Consider the following 22,104-nt stretch of genomic DNA (forward strand, 5'->3'; position numbering starts at 1 on the left):
GTTCAAAGTCACTTCAATCCCCTTTCTTCCCCATTCTGACACTCGGTTTAAACTTCAGTAGGTCGTCTTGACTTGACATAATGCCTACATGCATTGAGTTGCTGTCATGTGATTGGCTGATTAGACATTTGCACTGCTGAACACATTCTCATTGAAGATACTGCAGTGCCGCTACCTCACAACACCCATTCGACTCCTGGTACCTTCAATGTGGAGTTTCCATGCATGTTACGTTTCCACCACAGACTAAACCAACACCAGCAGGTTGACCAGCAAGCCTAAATGGAACTGGTGTCGTGTTCAGAGGTGCTTTTCTCTTCCCTGCCAGCTCACTCTGCACTTCACCCTGATCACAATTACAAGAAGTGGACGAGAACACGCCTGATCAACGTTATGAAATCAAATCGACTGTCCATGTTTCCTAAAAGTGCACATTTGTCCTAAATATTAATTATTCACAATTTCGTGTGGATCTTTCCAGAGTGAGATCCACAAACATTACAGAAGTGTTCGGCTTTATCTACAGGCGCATTAAACGACTGGTTTAGTTGAGTTGATTTATTGGATTTAAGACCACAGAGGGGAGGCAGAAGTAGTGGGGACTTTGATTTTGTAATAGTTAAACACAAAGTATCTTTTGTAATTTGTTTATGCCGTTTACTGATTACAAGTGGAACTGCGATTAACACTGAGGTTGTGGATCAAATCCCGTCTGTATCCTTCACACTTCCTAAACAGACTGGCAACACTAAACCGGCCTTGTCTGAGGGTGTGAACAGTGTGACAGATCGGCGCATCCACCAGGAGGTCTCCACCTTGACCACGGCGAATGCCAGCAACTTGTGCTGAAGCAGGTTTGGAAAATAAATGAATCGAGTTTTGTGTGTGAACTAAAATGCAGTAGCAATATAGAATCTCAGTCTTTCCTTCATTTTCCTGATGGCAAATTACACTGGTGTGCACTCACAACGCATTAAATAAAAATTGGTGTATTTTAAAGAGTTAGGTTTGCTGACACGAATTTCTCGACCACGGACTGTTTCAGTGAGATATCAGATTCAGTAGAGAAAGTTTTTTTTTTCTTTTTTAAAGATAAGGTACATTTGTTTCATTGCATAAGTATAAAATACTATTCAAAATACTATTGGAAGTATATTTTGAGCTGAAAAATAGACAGCGGTGGCTCTGCAGCTAGGAATCTGCACCGGTGATCGTAAGGTTGCCAGTTCAAATCCCGTAAACACCAGAAGTGATTCCACTCTGTTGGGCCCTTGAGCAAGACCCTTAGCCTGCATTGCTCCATCCTGGTCTGATGTTAACCTGCAAGCAGGTCCTCCAACTTACAGGGAAAACTTGGGGGTTGGTTGCAGGATTGGCACTCCAGCCACTGTAATAACCTCACACTGTTCCAGTGTGGTGCTGAGGTGCTTCACTCAGGTCCCAATCCAGGTGGTTCGTTGTGTGGTGGGTGCAGCAACACACTGTAATCATCGCACACTCCCAACCTCCTCCTCCTCCTTATTCCTTCAAAATAGCCAGAAATTTATCTTTAGACGGTTAGAAAGATGACATTTTCTGGTTCAGAAGAGCAAAAGTAGTTGGTTATGTGCTTTGTACAGAAACATAAAAGGTCGCGTTGATCCATCCATTGTCTTGACCAGGTCACAGGTAAGCAAACGGTAAACAAACACACAAAAAGGCAGAAGACTACGATGAACTAGTTGAGAAGCTTCTCAGTTCATACCTACCCTTTCCTACACTCTCATTTGGGAGAACATGGGAGTGACCTCAAATGAACATTGGGAGAGGTTCCACCAGGACATCACCCAAATGGAGAGTGGAGTGAGTCAATGTTAGCAGACCACTAGGTCCCTGGGAATGCATTCTTTTGTAATTGCAGCATGTTACTTAAACCAAATCTCGAAGAGAGGTGAAAAAGAGAGTGCAGGCAGGGTGGAATGGGTGGAGAAGAGTGTCAGGAGTAATTTGTGACAGACGGGTATCAGCAAGAGTGAAAGAGAAGGTCTACAGGACGGTAGTGAGACCAGCTATATATTATATGGGTTGGAGACGGTGGCACTGACCAGAAAGCAGGAGACAGAGCTGGAGGTAGCAGAGTTAAAGATGATAAGATTTGCATTGGGTGTGACGAGGATGGATAGGATTAGAAATGAGGACATTAGAGGGTCAGCTCAAGTTGGACGGTTGGGAGACAAAGTCAGAGAAGCGAGATTGCGTTGGTTTGGACATGTGCAGAGAAGAGATGCTGGGTATATTGGGAGAAGGATGCTAAGGATAGAGCTGCCAGGGAAGAGGAAAAGAGGAAGGCCTAAGAGAAGGTTTATGGATGTGTTGAGAGAGGACATGCAGATGATGGGTGTGACAGAGCAAGATGCAGTGGACAGAAAGATATGGAAGAAGATGATCCACTGTGACAACCCCTAACGGGAGCAACCGAAGGAAGAAAAAGACTTAAACCAAATCTATATAGATATAACATAAAAGGTGATACCCCTCACTATTGATATGGCGGTAAGAAATAACTTAGGAGAAATAACTTAGCTTTGTTTAATATCAGCTTACACTGCATATCAGATGAATGACACATTTCCGGACATTTTCAAAATTTTATAAATTCCTCCTGGACAGTCCAGGACATGTCCGGGAAAATGAGGACGGTGGGCAGCCCTAGTCCATCATAATATTCATAAAATTACCCATGTCACACATGGGCATTCGGGGTTCCATAACAAGCTCGCCTGAGATAAGCACTACAACCTGTTGCTGAGGGTATCCTCTCCTTTCTCAACAGCCCAGAGAAGACCCCCAGTGATTGGCACTTCCACCTGGCCATGACATCCAGAGCAAGCTCTGTCCTTTCCGGTCACTCCGCCATATAATGCGACCTACCCAGAAAGGTGGCGTCTTATTACTGACCAGGACCCGAGTCTGCTAAAAGCTACAAAGTCAAGAGAGAAGCCAGAGGTGAAAGCAACACTGGCTGATTTTGAATCAGCATCTTCTCAGTTGCGTAATACACCCTCATTTTGCTTTTCCATTCCATTTCTTTGTTACAGTTAAATGGGGTCATCAGAGTGGCACCCCAACATTTCTTCCTGCTCCCAACTGCTTCCTTACCACCAGTCACTCCAGGTACTTGTTAAATGGTCCAAGTCTTTCAGTCAATAATGAAAATGAAATAAGCCAGATGTTTGTTTGAAGTGTACAAAGTTGACCTCTTGCTCTTGTGGTACCTGCTGGTCAGTTATATTTTATAGTCTGCACACGTGTGCACTACAGCATGCGTCAGGCTAGAAAAGAAATGATTTCTCACAAAGATTTCCATTGAGCACAGTTCTCAGAGGCAAGGATATTTTTATGCAGAGTACCATCTCATAAAGATGCAAGAAAGTGATTCCGCGGCAGCTGTCAAAATCCCTGACTACCTCTCCTATGGCAGTCTGATAAGTTGCTTCATTGTAACAAGCACATTATGTATTTTCTTGCTGCCATATGTGATCAAGGAGCTGATCAGCTCAAGAAACGATCCAAGAAGTTTAAGACATTTGTTCTAATCTGGTCTAGATCAGGGCTTTCTTGTTCCATTAAGTATTACAGATCTAAAAGGATTTGAGCTCGCAATATCTCATCCATGCTAAGGCCAGTTTCAGGTTTGGTTTTTATCACCTCAGGAACAACAAAGGGACCACTGAATTCAGAAGGGGATGCTAGTTCCATGGGAGTTTTGTTCTTCATCTAATGGTGAAAGAGTGAAATATCCCATCCTCTCCCTCAGCGGGTCAAAGGAAAGTAAAGTGCATACTATGTTCAATACAAACTGCCAAATAATGGCCATGGTGACACAGTAGAGTGCTGTTTCCTCTTCAGCTTATTCAAAAAAGACAAAAGAGCAGAAAAACGTTTTCTTTATTAAATAGTTATCTTCATTCTGTCATCTGTTGGCAGGCTTGTGATCTCCCAGAGTGTGCCTACTTCATAACTTCTGAAGTCCGTGATCTCAAACAAATCATCCAATTAGCTAGGCATACTAAGAAATATTAATATTAATCTGTAATAACACAAATTGGCACAAATGACAAGCTTTTTGACATGACCTTAAAAATTTTACTGCTTAATACTTATTTACCCTTATGCTACTTTCAAGAAATTTCTAATTTTCAGTATCATTTTGGATATTAACATTTCATGTTGTTGTCCATGAGACTTCTACCATATCTTTCTACCACTCCCGAGTGTAATTTTTTTTTTGGCTATACTTTTTTATTAAAGAAAGAATTAAATAAAAGAATTCTTATGAATCATTGTGACATAAAATTATAATCCATGTAAAATTACTCAATCCATCCCAAATACAGTGGTGCCTCGTACTTCAAAGTTAATTCGTTTCAGGAGACCGTTTGAACTCAGAATTGTTAAGTCCGAATCAATTTTCCCCATTAGAAAGAGAATTAATTCGTTCCCAGACCCTAAACAATACTCATTTCAATAAACTTACACAGCAAATACACATAATTTAAAGTAAAAGTGACACAATTAAAAGCCATAAATAAATTAAAACATGAAAACAATTTTACAAATATGTACATACAGTATAATAAAATGAAAATTGCATTTACTCTACCTTAGGGAGGAAGATCATTTGAAGTCAAGACAGGGCTGAATGATGTCTGCCATGCTTTTCAACAATGGAAGATGCTTAGAGGGGTATCAGATGGACTCTCTTAGAAGACCTTGACTTTGCAGATGATCTTGCCTTGCTGTCCCACACACACATCAACACATGCAAGAAAACACTGAATAACTATGACTCATTGGAAGTCAGGTGGGACTGAGAGTGAGCCAAAAGAAAAGATCTATAAATACCTGGGAGTGCAGCTGGATGATAAACTGGACTGGACTGCCAATACTAATGCTTTGTGCAAGAGAGGACAGAGCCGGCTATACTTCCTTAGAAGGCTGGTGTCCTTCAACATCTGCAATAAGAGGCTGCTGATGTTCTATCAGACAGTTGTGGTGAGCACCCTCTTCTACGCGGTGATGTGTTGGGGAGGCAGCATTAAGAAGAGGGATGCCTCACGCCTGCACAAACTGGTGAGGAAGGCAGGCTCTATTGTAGGCATGGAGCTGGACAGTTTGACATCTGTGGCAGAGCGGTGGGCGCTCAGCAGGCTCCTATCAATTATGGAGAATCCACTGCATCCACTAAACAGTATCATCTCCAGACAGAGGAGCAGCTTCAGCGACAGACTGCTGTCACTCTCCTGTTCCACTGACAGACTGAGGAGATCGTTCCTCCCCCACACTTGCACTTTTTAACTTGCACTGAGCTTTTATTGCTCTTTAATTAATATTGTTTTTATCAGTATGCTGCTGCTGGAGTATGTGAAGTTCCCCTTGGGGATTAATAAAGTATATACCAATCAATCAGTCAATCAAAAGAAAACAGAGGTCATGACGCTGAACGTCGAATTCCCTACACCAATCAAAGTATATGGTGCTGACCTACCCAGGATAGAGAATTTCAACTAGCTAGGCAGTGTCATCCGCCACGATGGTAAGACAGGTGAGGACATAAAAAGCAGAATGGGAAAAGCAAGGAATGCCTTCAGGACCATGGAAATTGTGTGGAAGTCATCCAAATAAAGCATCCACACCAAATTAAAACTGTGTAAGCGTTGTGTCCTTTCTACACAGTTGTATTGGTCAGATTGCTGACGCATGCCAACAAATGACCTAAAGTCACCATAAGTCTGAAGAAGATATTGGGTTTTTTCTGTCCCAGAAAGATCTCCAACTGTGACCGCTTCCTCCAATGTCAACAAGAGGACAATGGTATTATCATAATGAAGAGGTGCTGTAAGTGGTTGGGCCATGTGATGAGAAGTGTCGTTGATACCATCATTAAAATAGTACTCCACTAGACACCAGAAGGACATAGAAAACGTGGGAAACCAAGTACAACCTGGCGATGAACAGTGGAGGACGAGATGAAAGATATGAACTATAATTGGGGAATACTGGAGATGATGGCCAAAGACAGACAGCCGTGAATGAACATTGCTGGGGGGCTTAAGTACAGTAAGTAAATGAGGAGTGGTGATGTCCCTTGTGGCTGTTTCAGAGAAAGGTTACTGTTTAGAAGCGGAGTCATCTTCCATAAACATGCCAAATAACTGTATTTTGCGGTAAGTTCCTTGTTCACCTCAATCGTCAATACTACAACCTTCCTTTTAGGCATTGTTGCTTCCACACTCTTCTTGGATGCCATGGTTGATAGAAATATCCAAAAACAACAAAAATAAAATGAGAAAAAGAACTGAAAACACGAGTAACATGAAAGAGATGCTTTCGTAGTGAGAGACGACTTGGGCACACAGCAAATGACATTTACCCTCACTGTGTAAGCACCATCTGTTGCTGCATTTTTTTTCACTGTGTGCATAGTTTGAACGTAGAGGCATCGTTTGAACTCTGGATCATATTTATCTTGAATTTAGCTCTCAAACTCTTGAATATTTGAATAGTTCCAGGTACGAGGCACCACTGTACTAAACTTCCTGGGTAGTAAGCAGAGATTTTTACACAATCAGCCATGGGAATTTCATTTATATATGGGCTAAATGTAAGAACCCAGCCATAGGGAATGCACAAACCAGTGTGTTTCTTTGTGCCAGTCCCAAAGCCCGGATAAAAGGAGTTGGTTACATCAGGATTTTGCCAGATCAATTGAGGCCTGGGTTAACAACGACCGGCACCATTACTGTTAGCTAACAGGGTGCTAGGGGAAATTGGGCTACTGTTGGCCAAAGGAGAAGTAGAGGGGGAAAGTGTGTTCAGAGGCAGGAGGAGAAGAGGATTAGGAGAGTGGAAGGGAGGGTAGGAACTGTGAATATTGGCAGTATGACTGGTAAAGGGAGAGAGGTAACTGACATGATGGAGAGAAGGATGATATATTGTGCATACAAGAGACCAGATGGAAGGTGAGTAAGGCCAGGTGCATCAGAGGCAGGTTCAAATTACTTTACCATGGTGTGGATGGAAGGAGAAATGCGGCAAAGTTTATCCTGAAGGAACAGTATATCAAGAGCGTTTGAGGTGAAAAGAGTGTTGGACAGAATGTTGATTATGAAACTGGAAACTGAAGATGTGATGATTAAAGTTGTTAGTGCATATGCCCCACAAGGAGGGTGTGCAAATGGATGAGAAAGAAGATTTCTGGAGTGAGTTGGATGAAGTGGTGGAGAGTGTACCCAAGGGAGAGAGAGTGGAGAATGGAGCGGATTTCAATGGATATGTTGGTAAAGGGAACAGAGGGGATGAGGTGATGGGTAGGTATGGTGTCAAGGAGAGGAATGAAGGTCAGATGGTAGTGGCTTTTTCAAAAAGGATGGGCATGGCTGTGGTAAATACATATTTTAAGAAGAGGGAGGAACACAGGGTGATGTACAAGAGTGGAGGAAGATGCACACAGGTGGATTGTACCCTATGCAGGAGGATCAGTCTGAAGGAGATTGATGACTGCAAAGTGGTGGCAGGGGAAAGTGTAGTTAAGCAGCACTGGATGGTGGACTGTAGGATGATGTTGGAGTATCAAGAAGAAAAGGAGAATGAGGGCAGAGCCAAGGAATGAAGTGGTGGAAGTTAAAAAAAGGAGGACTGTAAGGTAGAGAACAAGGAGGAGGTAAAAACAGGCACTAGGAGGCAGTGAAGAGTTCCAGATAGCTGGGCAACTACAGCAGAAATAGTAAGGGTGACAGCAAGAAAGGTGCTTGGTATGATATCTGAATAGAGGAACAAAGAAACCTGGTGGTAGAATTGGGGAGTACAGGGAAGTATACAGATGAACAGGTTGGCAAAGAAGAAGTGGGATACTCAGAGAGATGCAGAAAATAGACAGGAGTACAAGGAGATAAGGCGCAAGGTGAAGAGAGAGGTGGCGAAGGCTTACGAAAAGGCGTAGGATGAGTTGTATGAGAGGTTGGACACTAAGGAGGGAGAAAAGGACCTGTACTGATTGGCTAGACCAAGGGTGTCGAACTCCGGTCCTGTGGCTGCAGGTTTTCATTCTAACCATCTTCTTAATTAGTTAAAAAAGTTTTTGCTGCTAATTAACTTCTTTTGCCTTAGTTTTAATTAACTTGACTTGGACCTCCTATTTGTTTCTTTTCCCTTAATTAGCAGCCTAACGATAACGAGATGCAAAACAAGACACAGTGTGACCAGCTAACCACAGTGTCTGAAAATAAAGAAAGGTAAAGGTCTCAGTAAGGTTAATCTACTCAGGTCACCAAAACATTTTGACTGTGTTCTTAGAAAAAACAGAAAAATAACAGTTTGGGAAATGTCTGCTGCGGCAGATTGAGAGCAGCAACAAGCTATGGAATTAAATAACGAGTTTAATTAACAACAAGAATTGGCTCCTCATTAAGGAACTGGTTGGAGTGAAATTGATTGGAGTTTGATGTTCCAATTCATCTGGTCATCTGTTGGCTCGTTTCACGTCTCATTTCTATTTGGCTGCCATTTAATGAATTAAATAATCAATTCAGATGGCAGAATCCTTAAAAACAGGGCTATTAAAATGAAGGGAAATTAAGTTAATTGGCAGTGAAAACTGGTCACTGATTAGGAAAAGGGTTAGAATGAAAAGCTGCAGCCACTAAGGCCCTCCAGGACTGGAGTTCGACACCCCTGGGCTAGACAGAGGGACCAAGATGGGAAAGATGTGCAGCAGGTTAGGGTCATAAAGGATAAAGATGGAAACATACAGGCGAGGAGAGTGTGTTGAGCAGATGGAAAGAGTACTTTGAGAGGCTGAATATATAAATAATGAGAGAGAGAAGGTTGAAGTGGAGATAGTGAATGAGGAAGAGCAAAGATATTAGCAAGGAGAAAATAAGGGCAGCTATGAAAAGGATGAAGATTGGCAAGGTTATTGGTCCAGATTACATACTTGTGGAAACACGGGTGTTTAGGAGAGATGGCAGTGGAGTTTTTAAACCAGATTGTTTAATGCAATATTGGAAAATGAGAGGATGCCTGAGGAATGGAAAAGAAGTGTACTGGTACTGATTTTTAAGAATAAGGGTGATGTGCAGAACTATAGTAACTACAGTGAGAAAAAAAATGATGAGCCACAGCATGAAGTTATGGCAAAGAGTAGTGGAAGCTAGATTAAGAAGGGAGGTGATGATTAGTGAGTAGTATTTAAGAGTTTCATGCCAGGAAAGAACACCAAAGATGCAATATTTGCTTTGAGGGTGTTGATGGAGAAATATAGAGAGGGCCAAAGGAGTTGCATTGTGTCTTTCTGGACCTGGAGAAAGCATGTGACAGGGTGCCTCGAGGGGAGTTGTGGTATTGTATGAGGAAGTCAGGAGTGGCAGAGAAGTATCTAACAATGGTATAAGGATATGTATGAGGGAAGTGTGGCAGTGGTGAGGTCTGTCGTAGGAGTGACGGATGTGTTTAAGGTTGAGGTGGGATTACATCAGGTATTGGCTCCGAGCCCTTACATATTTGCAATGGTGACGAACAGGTTGACAGATGAGATTAGACAAGATTACCCGTGGACTATGATGTTTGCAGATGACATTGTGATCTCTAACGAGAAAAAGGAGCAGATTGAGGAGACCTTGGAGAGGTGGAGATATGCTTTTGAGAGGAGAGGAATGAAGGTCAGTGGCACCAAGACAGAATACATGACAGAGGTAGGTTAGAGGAATGGTGAGGATGAAGGGAGTAGTTTTGGTGAATGTGGATGAGTTTAAATACTTGGGATCAAAAGTACAGACTAATTGGGAGCGTGGAAGAGAGGTGAAGATGAGAGTACAGGCAGGGTAGAGGAGTGTGTCAGGAGTGATTTGTGACAGATGGGTACCAGCAAGAATGTGACAGGGAACGTCTACAAGACGGTAGTCAGACCAGCTATGTAATATAGGTTGGAGACTGTGGCACTAACGAAAACGACAGGAGACACAGCTAGAGGTGACAGAGTTAAAGATATTAAAATTTGCATTGGATGTGATGAGGATAGACAAGATTAGAAATGAGTACATTAGAGGGTCAGCTCAGGTTGGATGGTTTGGAGACAAAGCCAGAGAGGTGAGACTGCATTGGTTTTGGCAAACCAGCACATACTAGGCAAGGTGTGCTTCACTTTCCGAATAACTAGAATCATTCACCCTTCCATTTTTGAACTTGCTTATTAATCCAGTTCATTGTCATGGAGGCTAGCAGTGGTCACAAGGCAGGAACCTGCACTGGACAGGATGTCAGCTGGAATGAACTGTTGAGAAGGTCTTTTGTCGTTCACATCCTTACTGCTACTTACCTTCCTGGAAATAAGCAGAATCAGATATCCAGTCCTTGAGTATTGATTTGTTTTTTTTTAATTCAAATATTTATTTAAGTTTATTTCATGATCAATACAATATAATTATGGCAATGCATTAAAAAGGTCAACGTACTGAAATGTACAAAAACACCCAAATGATATGCAGATCATACATTTTTTTTTACTATAATAACATTTACATAGTAACCACTGTAGATTAAAGTTGACAAGGTTTAATATTACTGAGGGTAAAACTTCCTCATCGACAAGAATAGAAACAGAATATCAAACAGTTAAGAGACCTCAACAATTAATGAACAACATCTGAGCTTTAAAAAGAAAAGCAACTGGCTGGCAACGAGAACAGGTATTCATATTAGAAAAAAGGCATTCATATTAGAAAAAATTGATAACATGCTACGCATTTGTCACACGCAGCCAATCTACTTATTTTGCTTATATTTCACATCTTTAACTTTTATTATTTAAAAACACTGGTTTTATTTTTGGACTATCCATGTTTATTTAGTTCACTAAATCTGACTACAAAATTATTACTGAAGGTATGAAATCACATTCAATATGAAGAGCATTCTGTCAGGAATTTCACAGACAGAGGAACTCTACTTTATCTCTTCAGGACACTAGACCTACCATGTACAGTCGAGCATATTAGAAAAGTAACAAAACCATATCTTGTTTAGTTCAGAGACAAATCTAAAACAAAACATACACCACTTGTCCCCATAAAGAATAAAAATAAAAGCATCAACAGACAATACAGTTTAATTAGCAAATTACTAAAAAAAAAAAAAAGTTACAGTCTGAAAGTTCAAATGTAACTAATACTCTGTGTAGGAACACAAAGAGGAGTGCCATCTGTGTGTGTTCAGATGACGGTTCCTGATGGAGAAATGCACATGCTTTTCCGTAGCTACTCCCAAAATCTTGCTGCTGTCGACAAGACTGCTCCTCGTGCCAAACAATTACTTCATTGCAACAAATGACTGGAACAACTTGCTGAGGTTGACTTCTGAGTACCCACTTGCAGATACTGCTTTGTCTGCAACATCCTTCAGCTTCTTATATAAATGTTTGACATCATCTTTGTATAACGCATTTAGGTAGTCTGTAAATTGAAGATTACACAGGTTAAAAATCTAAATATCTTACAGCTTGCAGTTCTTTAAATGTGACAATGGCATTCCTAATTACTGTATCCTCATTGAAAGGAGTAATTTAATAATCTTAAGCTTCTTCATGCTTGAGAATCTATTGAAAATTTATAAAGAGAATCAAAGAGCAGGATAGACCAGATAGGTGCTTTAATTACTGGCAGTGACTGTACCATGACTAGCGCTTGAGAAAAAACCTGGGCAATGCTGGACTGAAGGGTAGCATGGTGATGCACAGGTTAGTTCTGCTGGCTCATGAATCCTGAATCTGGTCGCTGACTGTGGGAAACCTGCACATTCTCCCTGTATTAGTCTGGAGTGACCTTCCAAATTCCAAAAATGCATATATTAGGTTAACTGGCAGTTGTGCGAGTTTGTGTGCAAGTACAAATGGCCTTTGATATGTAATAGTTCTTGAGGGTGCTGAGAAAGGCTCCAGGAATTGGATTAAATGAGTTTGAGAATGCAGAAAAGTCTGCACAAGGCTGAACTGTCTCCCCGTTGCAGAAATCTTTTGTCTTAAATTTTATCCACATTTCACGGTAAAGTGCAGTTAAAGATATCTCTCTATTATAAAAGAAAATCTTGAACGAGACGAGACTAGACTATAGCCAAGAGATTTTCTCAAGTCCCACGAGATGAGACTATTGCCAAGAGATTTTTTCAAGATCCGCCCTCCTCTCAACACATTTCAGGTTAACGGCCCACGGTCCCCTCACCTCTCATTTGTGAGAATTCTTTTGTCAGACACAGTTCCTGCGCTCTCAGCTCTTATAAACTTTTATGTATTCCTCACTTTAAGTTCCCAATAAAAGAAAATTTATTATGTCCAAATCTAATTGAAGAATTTCATCCCAAAGTGTTATCAACAGAAGAAATTAGTACACGGGCAATCCTAGCACCAAGAAACAATGAAGTCAAATGAATTACAGTGAAAATTGTTGATCAGTTACATAGCAAATTGGTTAAATGCGTATCAGTAGACTATGCGGAAACAGTTGGTGGTGATGTTGTGGAAGATGAAAACATCAACTTACAATATCCCGTAGAATATCTAAAAACGTTAACACCGTCCGGTCTTCCACCAGCTGAATTACTGTTGAAAGATGGATGTATCGTAATGTTATTGCGTAAATTATGTATGAGTGATGGGCTATGCAATACGACAAGATAGTTGTATTCAAAATTGGTTGAACAATTCTGACATGTAAAATTTTAACAGGCAACAAGAAAGGTAATGTAGTACAATCTTCCGCAGATAACAGACACCAAAGGAGACTTTGATATGTCATTCGTATTAACAGATTCCCATTAGAATAGCTTTTACTATGACAATTAACAAATCACAGGGACAAACAAACGAAAAAGTCGGTTTATTTATTAGAGAGAAAGAAACAACTGCGGTGGGTTGGCACCCTGCCCAGGATTGGTTCCCTGCCTTGTGCCCTGTGTTGGCTGGGATTGGCTCCAGCAGACCCCCGTGACCCTGTGTTCGGATTCAGCGGGTTGGAAAATGGATGGATGGAGAAAGAAACAATATTCACTCACGGGCAGTTATACATTGTGTTGTCACGATGTAACTCCAAACACGGAATCAAAATTCAATGCGATATTGACGAAAAGTTAATTCCAAATATTGTTTTTGCTGAAGTTTTACAGTAAAAGTGTAAGTTTAAAAAGGATTTGCATGTTAATTTCAAAGACAAACAGAACAAAAACGTATAACGCAACAAATACCTCTATCACAACATGAAACATAATTTTCTTTCAATTTATTATATTTTACTATTTGTTACTATGGTCAGTTACTCACTGTAATGTAAAATAGTTAGGTCTATTATGCATATGTAACAATTCCCATGAAAATAACAATCTATTTAAATTGTACATCTGCGTCCCCATATACGAGTGGCAGAGAAGCAAAGTGGCTAGCATGTAGCGCCGCTCAGGGGGTTGGCAAGCGAAGCGAGCAGGGGGCAGAGTCCCCTAGTTTCAATTAAATATTTCTCTGAACTTTGTGGCTTATTTATTATGTCAGGTGAAAGATAAGACACATTAATTTGATTATGGGTTAAACCATGCCTAAACCCTAAAATTTTGTCAACATAACTGCTAACATGACATTACGTGTGGAACAAGAGCTCTCTCTAGCGATCGCATTACAGCCTTCCAAAATCTTCCTAGACCGGTCACAAAACAACAGGTTATGTCTGTTTTAGGTATTCTGGGCTATTGCAGACAGTGGGTTCTAAATTTTACTGAAAGAGCACAGCCGTTGCAACAATTGGCTAATACTCCTGGCATTCCCCTTTCTGGCCAGGTCCAATGGAATGAACTGGCTGAGAAGGCTCTCTGTGACCTCAAAGCTTCTCTTCTATCTGCGCCCGCGCTAGGTTTGCCTGATCATTCTCGTCCATTCACTTTGTTCGTGGACGAAAAGCAGGGATTTATGAATGCAGTACTGACGCAACAACATGGAGATAAACAAAGACCGGTGGCTTATTTTTCTAAAAAACTGGATCCAGTGGCCGCAGCACTTCCTCCGTGTCTTCGTGCTGTGGCTGCAACAACAGAAGCTGTATTAGCAAGCACGGATGTAGTTCTCATGAGCCCCCTAACAGTTAAAGTGCCTCACGCTGTACATTCTATCCTAGTACAAGCCAAAACTTCACATCTCACTACTGCTAGGGCAATACACTATCAGAATGTACTCTGTACTTTGTCAAATGTTACAATTGAAAGATGCTCCACTTTAAATCCAGCCACTCTTCTCCCAACTAACAACGAAGGAGAACCACATAATTGCCATGACGAAATAGCAATGGTTGTAAAACCTAGAGTAGATCTACAGGAAACACCTTTAGAAACTGGAGAAATGATTTTTGTGGATGGATGTTCCTTGCGATTGAAAAATGGAGCACCCTCAACCAGTTACGCAGTGGTCCAAGGGGACCGCCTGCTGGAAGCAAATGGAATTTCATCAAGCTTAAGTGCACAAGCAGCTGAACTCGTAGCACTCACTCGAGCATGTCAGCTGTCCGAAGGGAAGATCGTAACAATTTATACGGATTCCAGGTATGCTTTTGGAGTCTGCCATGATCATGGAGCACTATGGAAACTAAGGGGATTTAAGACCAGTACTGGCAAACCCATTCAACATCAGAAATTGATCGAATCCCTTTTAGAAGCTATAACCAAACCATCGAAGCTAGCGATAGTTAAATGTCAAGCTCACACAGGAAAACAAGATCCTGTTAGCAAAGGAAATGAATTAGCTGACCACTTTGCTAAAGAGGCTGCATATAATAACACTCCAATTTCTTTATTCCAACAGAGAAATGACCAGGACCCTGATAATCAAATTATTTCTTTACAGAGTGCAGCCACGGATATCGAAAGGAGAAAATGGTCCAAAGAAGGGTCCCTCTCTGATGGAGTCTGGACTCATAAACACACTAACAAACCTTTTCTCCCAAAAGTCTCTTTCCCAGGAATGGCAAAAATCGCCCATGGCCTTGATCACGCAGGAAGAGATGCCATGGTTCGAGATGTTGAAAAACATTGGGAAGCTGTAGGTTTCTCTACATATGCAGAGCAATTTTGCAGACGCTGTGCAATATGTCAAAAGTTTAATGTGGGAAAGGGTACCCAGGTAAGTCCCGCCGTTACCCCTAATCCAATGGGTCCGTTTGAACACCTCCAAATGGATTTCATTGAACTAACCCCGTCTAAAGGGTACCGATATTGTCTTGTGATTGTCGATGTGTTCTCCCGATGGGTAGAGGCTTTCCCTTCAAAACACAACGATGCCAAAACAGTAGCTAAAGCACTAATTAAAGAGATTATTCCAAGATGGGGTATCCCTCAAAAGTTACAAACAGATAATGGCACTCATTTTGTGAACTCCGTTATAAATGAATTAACCACCTGGCTCCAAATTAATGTGCACCATTATTGTAAATACCATCCCCAAAGCGGAGGCATCGTAGAACGATGCAATGGCACTTTAAAAGCTAAACTCGCAAAAATTTGTGAACAAACTAATTTATCATGGCCGGATGCACTTCCCTTAGCTTTAATGGGACTAAGGGGACGGACACACCGACAACTGGGACTATCGCCGTTTGAGATTCTGACCGGACGTCCCATGCCCGTTGGCATGGTTGTAGGAAATGTGAATTTGCATACTGTGGACAATGATCTTCTCTCTAGTCTTGCAGGTTTACGAACCTCGTTGAAGGAAATCCACCAGCAGGTTAATCAAGCCTGGAGGACCAGCCCCCTTTCCAAGGATTTACCAATTCCTTTGGGCACCTGGATCCTGGTTCGAGATACTCGGAGGAAACACTGGCATCAGCCTAGGTGGAGAGGACCATTCCAAATTCTTCTATCCACACCACATGCCGTGAAAGTTGAAGGACTGCCTGCCTGGATTCACGCCTCACATTGCAAGAGATGGCACCCTTGATTGCTGTGCTACTATGCTTTTCTTTTCCCTTGTCTACTGCCCTGGTCACCTTGACTTTCCCGTTAGGAATTACCACATCAGTGCAGTTTGATTTCTGCTCCATTATCAACTGTGGAACTGGTCGACAAGCCCAGTGGACCGGATCTGACAAATACGTGTGTATGAGGGGAAGTGACTGCGACAACTGGCAATGGGTTTTTGCTAACACTGGAACTGAGGACTGGGGTTATCAACCTTTTGAGGCCCAAAAATACGGTTTGAAAAATCGGTTTTCTATCATAAAAGGACATGCCTCTCATGAATGTGCTGACAACCATTGTAACCCCTTGATCATTACTTTGAAGAACCCCTCTTTACATGACTCAGGAATATATGTATTAGGGGCATATGTATCTGGAACAGACCCTTTAGGGAGATTTCTAATTAAGATTGACAATCCTGTTACTAACACCCCTCATTCTCTTGCACATACACCCATCTCCCCAATTTTTGGTTCAGACTTTTCTCCTGTTAAGATTATGAATATTTCTACCCTTTCATCCACTTTTTCAGTAGAAACTGGTTATGGGGATCAGAATAGATGGTTGCAGTGGGTTCTCTATTCAGCTAAGCAAGTTAATCGTTCTCATTGTTATGCGTGCGCTGCAGCCCGTCCCCATTTAGCTACAGTCCCTTTCCCATTATCTAACATTTCTGACCCCGTGGGGTTGCCCTGCCTTCTGTACTTATTCACTACTTCCAAGAAACCCCTCTCTGGTTCAAAGTGTTCTAATCTATCTATTCTTTTTCCCCCCACCCGTCACATGGATACCCCTATGTTTCAAACTCACGAAGGAAATTATACATGTTTCAAATCTTATGGAACGACATGGGTAGGAGAATTACCATTTTCTTTCTGTTCTCAAACTTTTCAGGTTAACTTTTCTCTGAACACCGTTCTGTCTTCCTTTCTTCTCTCCCAAACCACTCCTAGATCAGATATTTGGTGGATGTGCAGTAGGTCCAAATTATTTGCCACCCTTCCCCCTAATTGGTCTGGTACCTGTGCTCCAATCCAATTAGTTATGCCTTTTAGACTTCTATCCTTACCTCCCTCTCACTCCCCATATTATTCCACACCTCCTTTTTATTTCCGACATACCCGCTCCCTTTACCATATGCCTACTAATATCTCCTTGCATGGCCCTGGAGTATACATAGATGCTATTGGAGTCCCTAGGGGTGTCCCAGACAGATTTAAAGCTAGGGATCAAGTTGCTGCCGGTTTTGAATCTATCATACCCCAAATTACTATTAATAAGAATGTAGACTGGATTAATTACCTTTATTATAACCAACAACGTTTCCTTAACTTCACCAAAGACGCTATTGAAGGCATACATGAACAGCTTGATCGTACTTCTCTGATGACTTGGCAAAATCGTCTAGCCTTGGACATGTTACTTGCGGAAAAGGGAGGTGTCTGTGCTATGTTTGGTGATGCTTGTTGTACATATATTCCAAATAATACCGCGCCAGATGGATCAATAACTCGTGCATTGGCAGGCCTCACTGCTCTCTCTAAAGAACTTTCCACTAATTCTGGCATTACAAATCCCTGGGATCAGTGGTTTGCATCCTCCTTCGGATCTTGGGGACAATGGATAAGATCTGTTCTCATTTCTTTGGTTGTGACATTTTGCCTCCTCCTCCTGGTTGGTTGTTGTATTATTCCTTTGTTTCGCTATATAATATCTAAGTACTTTACCGCCTCTATGGAAAGGGCATATATGCTACATGAGGAGCGCATGTCTCGTATAGCTTCTTCCATTTTCTCTCCCCCTTCCCCTTCATCAACCATTTCAAGATAGAATTATATTGCCCACATCATTTTGTTCAAAAAGGGAGGAGTGTAAAAACATAAAATAATGTAATTGAACAAAATGTATGTGTGTACAGAAAATAGGACAAGAATGATGAAACTTGTTTGTGTTTTGCGTACGTGACAAAAAGCATGTATACTTTCTGGAAGTTTTCTTTTGATGATGTGTGTGACAAGAAAATATACCTTTAGGGTAATGACTTTACAAAAATTGGAAAAATACAATGAGTCAGGACGCTATTTTTATTACTTACGTGGTCAACGATCAGGAGATTAGAAAGGTATAAAAGAGCAAGGACATCTGCGCTCGGGGCAGATGAAGTGTGGTGTCCTAGGACTGTGTTTCTCTGTCATTTTACCCTTGCCTGGTATGTATCAATAAAAGGTTTTTACTAATTTTAATTTTCTTCTCTGTCTTCAGTCACAAAAAGTGTCCACACTTTGTGGCTTATTTATTATGTCAGGTGAAAGATAAGACACATTAATTTGATTATGGGTTAAACCATGCCTAAACCCTAAAATTTTGTCAACATAACTGCTAAACATTTGTATCATTATAATGAGTATAAATAGCAACTAAAATAAATACCCAGTGTTGAGGACTTTCAACACCCAAGATCATCACTAACCACTCCAAGGGATAATTCAGCATAAAAAATAATAATAATAATATAACTCTAGGCATGAATAATCATCTTTCAACTCACATTTCACTAGCCGTCTAAGGTTTATAAATAGGGAAATGATGTTTTGATTTGTAAGCTGATGTATACAAAATATACACAGCCTAGGAAAAAAGTACAAGTCACATCCTGCTGATTTTGCATTACTGTTTTCTGTTGTAACCTGCTGTCTCTTGCAGAGAGACCTTACAGAGAATGAAACAAATATGCCGGTGAAGCCCCCCTTATAGCAGTAAATAAATAAAAGAATAAAGGAAAGACAACAACAACATATGTGCATGAGAGAAGAATATTACAATGCATAAATATGCCCCCCCAACACCTCTCTCCCTCAAGACCCCACTATAGTTTCACAATTAGTTTCAGAAACCTACTGTGTTAACAAAGAACAATAAACCTTTGAGCGTCTTAACTTTACAGATCAGCTTAAATTTGCTGACAAACCTTAATTGTAACAAACAGTAAATGCTACCCAGTTAGCCTGTTACCACAGCATGATTTAAATGAGCTGCAAACCTCTAGCAGCAAAGCATTGACAGGCTTCCTCAACACTGCTTTTTTCCAGTGAACAGCTTGTAATTAAATAGCATCCTTAGCCAACATTAAGACATAAATTATCTGAACACAGCTATTGCAGCATGCAGGGGTAAGGCTTAGGGGTGACGACATTCCACCACCTTTTATAAACACCTGGGATGTTTTTACCACAAAGCCTTGCTTTTAAAAAATAAACAACAAAAAAATCAGTGGGGCCAAAACAATTTGAAGATGACAAAAAATATAAAACTATATTCTTCTTCTTCTTTTTTTTTTAATCAGAAAATCAGATATTAATTTCAACATTAGGACTATACATTTGGAAAACAATCGTGCAGATTTTTTCAAAGGGTCTTACTTCCACTGTTTCTTCCAAAAGCAATGAAACAAATATATTTAAGAAATTCTTTAAAATGAGGTGTACTTTTGACATACAGACACCTGCTTGCTTATTTAAAGCTTTTTCACTGGTGCCTGAAATATTTGTAGTCATGTCAAGCGATGCGTGGGTTTGTAAGGAAAACAGTAATAATTCAGCAACTGAAATGCATCCAATGCAGCGCTGCACTAAATATTTACGTGATGATACCAATGAAAGCCCCAAGATAAGAGCAGCTTCAACTGGCAAATTCAGGGTGGCTTGACAAAATTGAACAGAACATCTTACATGAAAGACAAGACAGCTAAAGCTTCCAAGTGGCTGCACATTTACATTCATGTATTTCAGAGAATCAAAGGTATTATCATGCAGGCAAACATGAAACAGCTGACATCTCAGTAAGAGCACAGAAGCGTCAATCTACGAGATGTCTCCACTGCTTTCAAATGCTGGTTCTCAAGCTCCTTCTCTGCAAGAAGCAGGGTAGTAAAGGCAATGGACTGGCAATCATTTAGATAATAACAGACCCCAGTCTCCATGGGGAAGTTCCCTAAGGGGCAAGGGAGGAGTGAGAGGGGGTATAGTATTACCTCTGGGGGTACTGCAATCCTGATGATCTCCGGATGAGAAAACAACTTACACAACCTGATAGACTGTAACAGACATACAATTCAGAAGTGACACAAATTTTGTGAATAATTTCCATAACAAGATTAAAAAGATTAGTTAAGCTGTAAAGTGAGTGGGACTACATAGATAAAAATTACATACGATGAAGATAGTATACAGTAAATGTGTAGAAGAATCAGAAACTAACAGTATACTTTAATGCAGCAGGAAATGTAATGATGTCTGAGATCTGAGCTACCAATTCTAAGAATATATAAAAAACAATTACAGCAACATATGTACACCAGACATAATACCCAAAATATTTATTATTTTGAACCACAATACTTTATTCATTAAGAACTTTTATATTAATTAAATATTTAAAAAGCTGCAAAAAGTATGTCACCAGCAAACAGATTGTATGACCTTCATTGAGATAATGAATGCAATTATGAAACATGCAGGAATTTCATATTTACAGACAAACACACATACACTGTCAAAATAACTTAATCCAATTCAGGATCACAGATGGACATCTATCATGGCAGCATCGGGTGTAAGCCTGGAACCCACTCTGGATGGAGTGCCAATCCACACACATACACACATGTATAAATATTTACTGTGCCATTTTCATATATTCAGGATGATGGAAGGGTGCTTCCCTTTGCTTTTAGAGCATTTAATGTAATTATTTCAACTGTACCAGTCCAACTGGCAACACAAATAATTTAAGGACCACCAGAATTCCTTAATGCCACCATATCTACAATAAGAAATATTAAAATATTGGTAGAATGGTTTAATTTTTTCTTATTATTATATATTAATGTTTATCAATTTCTATTGCAAAAACAGTGCAAAAAAGATAAACTTTAGCCATTGCCTAAAAATATATTTTAAACAATATTAATATATTAAAATTACTGCTACTTTAAACATTATTAGTATATGAGAAAGGGATCAAGTTAAATATCATATAATGGGACATGCATTAAGAACGCATCCATACACTGATACAACAGAAGAATAGGAGGAAAACATTGCTGATGCAGAAATAATTTTCAAAACACAATAATGTCAGCTTTTCCTATCATATTGGCTAGTTAGTTCTTAAAATGTTATATACACCACTTAAACTGACTGTAATGCAGAGGTGCTCAAGGACCTGAACAGCATATTCACCAAAAGACTTATGTAGAAAAGGAAATGTCTGATACTTTGACTGTACCTGAAATCTCTAATGTTTCAAATTACTAAGAAATAGAAGAATGTAGACTTTATATACAATTATGCTCTATCCATCACAAACAGTCTCATAGTTGTAAGATTGCCAGAACATAAAAATACCTGATTTGGAGAAATGACAAACGCATAAATAGAAATGATATATATTTAGTTAGAACGAGAAAAATAAGATTCAACAAATATGTCAAAAACAATTTTCAACATCATTTCAAGATGAAGAGCTTCTTAGAAAATATTAATCATAAATAAATGCTCAGTTTGTTTATATATCTATATATATATATCTATATATATATATCTATATATATATATCTATATATATATATATATATATAAAAAAAAAACTTTCTGCAACTTGGGAAAAACTCATTACACCACACCAGCAAAAAATGTTTCATGTTGTAATTTTGTGTGCCCCATCTTTATCTCTCTACCCTCACCCCTCTAAATAATCTTGGAGAAATATTTCAGAAAGAAAATAAGGGGTTTACCGTCACAGCTGGCCCTCAAAATGCGCTTTGGATTTGAATGACACAGAGTGCACCCGATAGCTGTTGAGCTGGGGATTTAAGATTCAGCAGTAATGTTGAACTGGAGAAGATGAGAGAGAGGACTCTGCCCCTGATGTGTTTACCTACTCTGCTGATGGGATATTGACTTTTCCCACCAGGTTGGATAGAAAAGTGACTATTTACGCTGCCATACAACCAAGCAAGAATGACAACTAGATACAGTCCTAGCACAGCTCCATCAAGACAGTGAATGAAAGCAAAAAATGAAA

The 22,104-nt window shown here is 40.1% G+C and overlaps 1 protein-coding gene across 2 annotated transcripts in view; it reads right to left on the minus strand.

The window, feature by feature from the left end:
- Positions 1-10,400: 10,400 nt before the first annotated feature.
- The window catches only part of pola1 (polymerase (DNA directed), alpha 1), a 452,854-nt gene continuing 441,150 nt past the window's right edge, over positions 10,401-22,104 (minus strand). For both annotated transcript variants that reach the window (XM_028799416.2, XM_028799415.2), the window contains exon 37: positions 10,401-11,486. In XM_028799416.2, coding sequence (XP_028655249.1) covers positions 11,344-11,486 — 143 coding nt within the window. In that variant the 3' untranslated portion in view covers positions 10,401-11,343. The remainder of the gene's footprint in view (positions 11,487-22,104) is intronic.

The sequence above is a fragment of the Erpetoichthys calabaricus genome, chromosome 4 (genome assembly GCF_900747795.2).
Source record: "Erpetoichthys calabaricus chromosome 4, fErpCal1.3, whole genome shotgun sequence".
In the NCBI taxonomy this organism is placed as follows: Eukaryota; Metazoa; Chordata; class Cladistia; order Polypteriformes; family Polypteridae; genus Erpetoichthys; species Erpetoichthys calabaricus.